This window comes from Galeopterus variegatus, unplaced genomic scaffold (assembly GCF_000696425.1).
Source record: "Galeopterus variegatus unplaced genomic scaffold, G_variegatus-3.0.2 Scaffold196, whole genome shotgun sequence".
NCBI classification, from domain to species: domain Eukaryota; kingdom Metazoa; phylum Chordata; class Mammalia; order Dermoptera; family Cynocephalidae; genus Galeopterus; species Galeopterus variegatus.
The window spans coordinates 232809-240952 of NW_007726307.1; the positions used below are offsets into that span (position 1 = coordinate 232809).

General features: G+C 41.2%; 1 protein-coding gene across 1 annotated transcript in view; it reads right to left on the reverse strand.

Moving 5' to 3' along the window:
* The window catches only part of LOC103584093 (pre-mRNA-splicing factor ISY1 homolog), a 26186-nt gene extending 18042 nt beyond the window's left edge, over window positions 1-8144 (reverse strand). Inside the window, exons 1-5 of the mRNA XM_008565215.1 lie at window positions 8000-8144; window positions 6104-6126; window positions 5489-5540; window positions 4592-4657; window positions 4365-4407 (exon numbers count right to left, since the gene is read on the reverse strand). Of these exons, the coding sequence (XP_008563437.1) occupies window positions 4365-4407; window positions 4592-4657; window positions 5489-5540; window positions 6104-6126; window positions 8000-8002 (187 nt within the window). The 5' untranslated portion in view covers window positions 8003-8144. The remainder of the gene's footprint in view (window positions 1-4364; window positions 4408-4591; window positions 4658-5488; window positions 5541-6103; window positions 6127-7999) is intronic.

The window sequence follows — 8144 nt, forward strand, 5'->3', positions numbered from 1 at the left end:
CATTTCTCTAAGGAAGATATACAAATTCCAACAGACATATAAAAAAAATGCTCAACATCACTCAGCATCCGGGAAATGCAAATCAAAACTACACTGAGATACCATCTCACCCCAGTGAGGATGGCTAAAATCCAAAAGACTCTGAACGATAAGGGCTGGCAAGGTTGCGGAGAAAAAGGAACTCTCATCCATTGTTGGTGGGACTGCAAAATGGTGCAGCCTCTATGGAAAATGGTATGGAGGTTCCTCAAACAATTGCAGGTAGATCTGCTATATGACCTAGCTATCCCACTGCTGGGAATAAACCCAGAGGAATGGAAATCATCAAGTTGAAGGTATACCTGTTCCCCAATGTTCATCGCAGCACTCTTTACAATAGCCAAGAGTTGGAACCAGACATAACAACTACGGTTCCTTGAAGTTGATACGACAAGCAAACAGAAAGGACATTGTTGGGTGGGAGGGAGGAAAGGGAGGAGGGAGGGAGGTTTCGGTAATGGGACACAATAATCAACCACATTGTATATCGACAAAATAAAATTTTTCTAAAAAGTTATAAAAAAATAAAATAAAAAAAGAAAAAGATATAGAAAGTTCCATCGCCCCAAAACAGAGTGGTGAGAATGGATCTCTTTGCCTTGTTCTTGATATCAGGATGAAAGCATTCAGTCACTCACCATTAGTATGACACTGGCTGCACGTTTTTTGGTAGATGAGCTTTATTAGGGCAAAAATCTTCCCTTTTACTCCCAGTTTGCTGTGAGTTTTTATTATGAATGAACATTAAATTTTGTCAAATACTTTTTCTGTATCTACTAAGTTGATCATACAGTTTTTCTGCTTTGGAACAGTGACACAGTGAATTACATAAGTATTAACTGATTTTTGAATGCTGAATCAGCCATGCATTCCAAGATAAGTCCTACTTGGTTGTGACATACTATTGTTTTTAAATATTGCTGAATTTGATCTGCTAATATTTTGTTGAATATTTTTAGCTATATTCATGAGGAATTTTGGTCTGTAGTTGTTTCTTTCATATAATGTCTTTTTCTGATTTTAGAAGCAGGGTAATGCTGATACTAAAATTCATAAAATGAATTAGGAGGTGTTTCCTCCTCTTCAGTTTTCTGGAAGAAACTGTGGCACTGGTAATCTTTCTTCCTTAAATAATTAGTAGAACTGACCAGTGAAGCTGTCCAGGTCTGGAGTTTTCTTTGTTGGAATGCTTTTAACTATAAACTCTATCTTTTGTTTGTTTGTTTGTTTAAAAGATGACTGGTAAAGGGATCTTAACCCTTAACTTGGTGTTGTCAGCACCATGCTCTCCAAAGTGAGCTAAATGGCCATCCCTATATATAGGAATCCGAACCCTTGGCCTTGGCGTTATCAGCACCACACTCTCCCAAGTAAGCCACAGGCCAGCCCCTGAACTCAATCTTTTTAATAGACATAGGACTATGCAGGTTATCTATTTCTTCTTGAACAGTGTCTCTAACCAGTGGAACTACTGACATTTCGGTTAGGATAACTCTTTGTAAGATGTACTGTAGGATGCTTAGCAGTATCCCTGGCCTCCACCCACAAGACGCCAGTAGCATCATTCCCCCAACTGTAACCATCAGACATTTCTCCAGACACTGACAAATGTCACCTGGAGAGGAAAATTGCCCCTAGCTAAGAACTACTTCTCTTAAGTGAGCTCTGGTAGTTTGTGTCTTTTAAGAAATTGACCTATTTCATGTTAAGTTGTTGAACTTATGAGAATAAAATTGTTTGTAATATCCCTTATTATTCTTTTTACATCTGTAGACTCTGTAGTGATCAAGTTCCCAACTTGATCCTGATGTTCTTAATTTGTGTCTTCTTTTTTTCTTAATCAGTCTGACTAGAAATTTATCAATTTTATTGATCTTTGTAAAAAACCAGATTTCAGGGGCTGGCCAGTTAGCTCAGTTGGTTAGAAAGCAGCTTTATATCACCAAGGCCACAGGTTCAGATCCCAGTACCAGCCAGCCACAAAAAATAAAATAAATAAAAAAACAGCTCTTGGCTTGTTTTCTCTACTCATCTTGTTTCCTATTTCATTCAGTTCTGATGTTGTCTTTATCACTTCCTTCCTTCTGCTTGATGTTGGTTTAATTTGCTCTTTTCTCCTAGTTTCTTAGGGTGGAAGTTTAGATCACTGATTTGAAGCCTTTGTTATTTTCTATTATTTCAATGCTATAAATTTTCATCTAAGCACTACATCCCCAAATTTTTTTTCACCCTCTAAATTTTGACATTTTCATTCTTATTCAAGTCAAAATATTTTCTAATTTCCTTGCAGTTTCCTCTTAAACACATAGGTTATTTACAAGTGTGCTGTTTAATTTCCAAATATTTAGAAATTTTCACATATTTTTCTGTTCTTATAATCAGAAAAACATACTTTGTATGATTTCAATTACTTTAAATTTGCTGAGACTTTCAGTCAAGATGGCAGAATAAACAGCTCCCAGTGTCACTCTCTCCCACAAATCAACTAATTTACAGCTATTAAAAAGCAAAGACAGCCAAGCTGGGGCCACTAGAGCTCAGAGGAAGAGGAGGAGAGACCTACAGAGTGCATGAAGGCCAGAGAAGCCAAGATGAGAGAAAGAAAAAACCTCTCTGACCGTTTCAAGCCCTAGCCACGTCTAGGCTGGAGCTGCTGAGTGCACGGAGCAGGAGCCGGCAAAAGCCACAGCTGTGCCCTTCTGATGAAGTTGCATGGAGGTGGCAGGCGAGAAGAAGGCGTTGGTGGCCCCCAGGACAGCAAGACCACTAATAAGGTTCCCATGGACCCACACTGGAGCGAAGAGCCACCACAACTGAAAAAAAGGTGCCATTCAGAGGCCAGTGAGTCATCACAAGGGACCGGCATATAGCCCGTCCCATGGGAAGTGTTTGCAGCACAGGCAGTGGGGGAGACAGGCCCACCAGAACACTGGGGCACAGCAAGGACAGCTGATCTGCCCCCCAATCAGCGTAGGACCACTCAGAGGAGACTGGTCAGGAATATAGAATTGCATGGGGCGCAGTTTGATGAAAAGACTCAGGCCCAGAATAGTGTTTCTACACAACCCAGGTATATTGGATTTCACTAAACCCGGAAGTCCTATAAAGTCAACCATTAAAACCTGAGCTGTACAAAAAGCCTCCCCCAGGGAATCAACAGCAAAGCAGCAATTTAGCTCAACCACAGAGCTCAACTACTAGTCCCCACAGGAAGTTCCCCCATTTTAGAAGTAAGCAAACAAATTAGTTCCAGTGCAGAGTTTAAGTGGTGGGAACAACAAATAATCCAACACAGAACTGAAAGAAAAAACAGAGTACCCACAACCAGAGGCAAAGTTTGATATTAACTAGTAAAGGTCTTATTTCACCAAAGAACATCTATAACACCTAGAAGGACCAGAAGTCCCCTGGCTACCAATCCAGAAAGGGGGGACAACCAGGCACACCGCCAGTGCCATGGGGCCCGCCCGGGATCCTGAGGCATGCAGCTGAAGACTGGACCCTCCACCCACAACCAGGCACACCACCAGCACCACCACCAACTAGGTAAGGAGCATGCCAAAAAACATCACCTTCATGTGGGTGGCCCACCACAGCCTCCACAATAACTACATCTGCCACTTTTGGCTAGATGCCACAACCAGCGTGCAGATGGTCCACCAGCCACTGGAGTGACCAACAGAGACCAAAGAAGAGGATGTCTCTCTCCACAAAGCTCATTCCAGAGTAACATAAGAAGCATCAGCTCTACAATAATATTGGGGGAACTGAACACACCTCTCAGCATTGGACAGATCATCTAGGCAACAGATCAACAGAGTAACCATTACTCTTTCAGGAGAGAAGAAATCTAGGGTAATTACAGAGGGGAGGGGGGAGGAAGAGGGGGATAGGGAGAGATTGGACAAGGGGCATAAAGAATAAGTATGATTTGTAATAATATATATGCTAGTAATATTGATTTGATCAACATATGTCAATGTTGAACCCCCAAAATATGGATAATCAAGTATGATTCAATAAAAATTAAAACCAAAAATAAGTAAATAAATCTGCTAATGTTTGTTTTAGAGCCTAACATATGTTTTATATTGGTGAATGTTCCATGTGCTCTTAAAAAAAGAAATGTATTCTTTTTTGTTAGATGGAATATTCTATAAATGTCAACTAGGTCAAATTGATTGAGAAGTATTGTTCAGGTCTCCTAAGTCCTTACTGATTTTCTATCTACTTGTTCTATCGATTATTGTAAGAGGAGTGCTGAAGTCTTCAAATCTAAGTGTGGATTTGAAAATCAAACACTTTAAAGGGACAAGTTTGCTTACCATTCTGAATCTGAGCCACTTTTTTAGAAATCTCTCCAATGATCTGTGAAAAAAATAAAAGGTAGTACATTTTCATGACTTTTGAATATGTCTGAAAGCACAGGAAAACTATAATTCAAAATTAGTAATTAAAAATACTTAGAATTCTGGTTTAAGAGTCATTTAGAAAATAAGAAGTAATCAGACACTTGTTATTTCTACTGAGATCAAATTCAACAAGAACATACCTGTCGTCTCCACTTCTCAGCTTTGGGCAGCTCGGTACATTCTGAGGCAAGGAAGGGTCTTCGTTCCTATGGAGAAGCAAAGTAACACATGTTGCCACTGTACTAGTTACAAGCTTCTTGCAACGATCCCTACTTTTTCAGGCCTGAAGTCTAAAATGCCTAATAATCTAAATACATTGAAGTTTCAGAGCCAGTGGATCTTTATTAAGCCTTAAACCTCCTCTACAGTGTCTCCTTAGGAAACAGCTATAGAGACAAAAACATTCAATGCACTGTATCTAGTACAAGTGAAACACTGAAAATAACTCCAATGTCCAGTAAGAGAGGTGGCTAAATAAACTAGGTTATAACCCCATTTCATGGACTATTTACATGACCTTAAGAAATGATGGCTATCAGTGTTTAGAACAAACATTCATAAATATGTGTGTGAATATACACATATGTGTGTACATATATACACTAACATATGTATGTATACAATTTTTTAAAAACAAAAGAAAGAAAAATATTCAAAGAATGATATATATTATCCCTAATCTTGCTGAATCTCCATGAGTTGAAATCATTTACTGGTTTCAGCTTATAACTGTTCTCCACGTTACACTACACTTTCTGTTCTTCAATATTAGACACAGCTAGGACAATACTGAATTAGACAGTGCTGGAATAATAAGGAGACCCAGTCATCATATTACAGAAGAAATGGAAAACAGCCAGATCATCACACTGCCCCAACAATAGGGAGGTACACCTGGAATTCAAGTGTATAGAATCTTAAGTGTCAACAAGCACAAAGAAGAAACAGGAAGACTTTAAGCTTGAAGTATGTCCAGAAGGAAGTTTTCTGCATTTGTTCTTCAAATGTCACAATTCATGAGGAAGATTTACACCAACCTTCACTTTTCCCTCTTCCAGCTGAGCTTGGCGAAATCTTGCTAAGGCCGTCCTACCAGGGATACAAAAGACTCCATTAGATCCTGCTCACAGATTTCTTATCACCCAAGTTCCTAGATGTGGTAGATCTGTTCATGACCATATTTAATGTCATTCAAATATATACTGCAATTAGGAAACCACAAAGTAGTTTAGGGTTTCCACGTTCCAAGGAGTAGGGCTCATAAGGTCATTTGTGTTCCTGAACACCCTGGTATAAAGAAGAACACCTGGTATAAAGAAGTGTATTTTACTTACACTGTGTGTAAGAAGTGTGGGGAAATCTACTTACAAGACCATTGTGATGAGTAACACATCCAGATGTTAAAACACTAATAAGGGGTGCCCTAGCTGTCATTCTCACAACTCCTCCACCTTCCACTTTAAGTTCTGGAAGCTGTCAGACAACGGTAATGGGAAAAACAAATGGGCAAATATGGGAATGCTATTTTAACACATATAGAGAAAGAAATAGCTTCCCAAAGGGCTCAAAAAGATCAAATACAAAAAAAAAAAAGTTCAATGGTGGTTATTAAGTTACAACAAATTTATACCTCAAAATGAGTGGATACTTACATGGCCTTTTCTGCATTTCGGGCCTGGAAGGAGAGAGAAGGAAAGGAAAATGGCCTTGTTTAAAACATCTTTTCATTTCCGTTTACTTCGTAGTGAAAAGTTTTACAAGGACCCAGTCACAAGCAGACTGCTTGAACTACTACATGAACAACAGTAACAATCACAACAACAACAACAAAATCAAAAGATGTCCAAATCCTGTGACTTCCACTGCTCCTCCCTCTACTTAAAATCTTTACTCCTCCACTGTTCCTACCACCTTGTATCTGGTTAACTCTCATTTCTCCTTCAAATTTTACTTTTGTCTGGCCGGACCATTGCTCACTCGGGAGAGTGTGGTGCTGATAACACTAAGGCCATGGGTTCGGATCCCATATAGGGATGACTGGTTAGCTCATTGGGTGAGCGTGGTGCTGACAACACCAAGTCAAGGGTTAAGATCCCCTTACTGGTCATCTTTGCAGGAAAAAAAAAAAAAAAAAAGTTTACTTGTGTCAGAACCACCCCCAAAAGTTCTTCTGTGACCCCTTCTTCCCAACTAGGCTGGTGCCCTCTGTCTGGGTTTTATAGTTACCATGGCACTTACCACCCACTATCACAATTGTCTGTTCCCTGCCAGTGGAATTTGGGGAAGATAAGTCTCAAGACTGGTTTTTTCAAAGTGAGTTTTACATTAGTACAGTCACACTAGTGTCAAGTTAGTGATCCTTGAAACATAATGTCAGGCAGAAAACACATTTTCTGAGTTATAGTGTAGTTAGAAAGAATACTTGCTGAGTCAGGGACTTGAATTTTACTCTTGCACTTACCATTCTTGAGTAGCTGTCTCTCTAAACCTCCATTTCCCCATCTTTACAACAGGGAGCATACCTCCTGTCTCACAGAGATGTCACGATGATTTAATGAAATGAAATACACACATGACAGCATCCGGCATGCAGTTTATGGACGCTTAGCAAAAGTGAGCTGAATTTAAATCTTTCAGACCCTCCCTGTCAACTAACACAGAAACAAACTTGGCAAATGCTGTGTTTACATAAACAAAGTAGTAATTTGGTACATATTCTTCCTCAAAAGGGCTGCTTCTAGTCCACGGTTTCTCTCCATGGGATCTTGTGCTCATCAATCTACACTGGCTCCAATACATCTTCGATAACCTTACTATCGCGTCGTGTGCTTCTTATGGGCTTCACTTGATGAAAATATTATAGTGGCCAATATCACAGTAACCAAGCATCTTCTTTATACCAGCACTAGGTGCATTCTCATATTTACACGTCGTAAACGCTTCCTGAGCAAATGAAGAAGCCAACAAACCATGCCAGACTACGTAGCTCACACTGTCATTCAACGCTTCCTGTCTACGCCATTCATTCATTCAGCAGTTACTCAACACCTACAACGTGCAGATGCTCGTTAGACATTAAGGAAGCAACAGTGAAAAGACCCTACTCTCGTTAAGACTGCATCTTGTGGGGGAGACCGAGAACAGACATAAATCAAATACTCTCCGGAACATACAATCACAACCGCTTTTCCTGTCCCCAGGGACTTGGGGACCTGGCCCCTACGGGCCAGACAAACAACTGGCCCACGCGATGCACCGTGACTCGGAGCCTGTCCTTGGGCCTCTCAGGGCCTCGATTTCCCTATCGATAACGTCCAGAGCTTCATCGGAACTAAAACACTGTCCGAGATGGTAACGCGGCTCCCGAGTTTCCAGTTTCCTCTTCCAGTTTCTGGCAGCTAAGCGAGCAGGAAGAGAATTCCCCCATCACATCCACGGAGCCGAAAGCCCGCGGTGGTGCACGGCTGCGCCTCGACGCCACGAGCGCCCCAGAAGGGGCTGGGAGCCCTGACGGCCCGTCCCCCGCCTCACCCACCCACCCTACTCACCATGGTGTGGCTGAGGGCACTGCCCTGGGGCCGCGCGGCCCTGGTCCAGGGAACTTCTCAGGCTCAGGCGAGGCCGACCCTCGGCGGGAACTGAAGATTCGAACCGCGCCCCGAGACCGATCTTTTTGTCGGAAGGATCAACGAG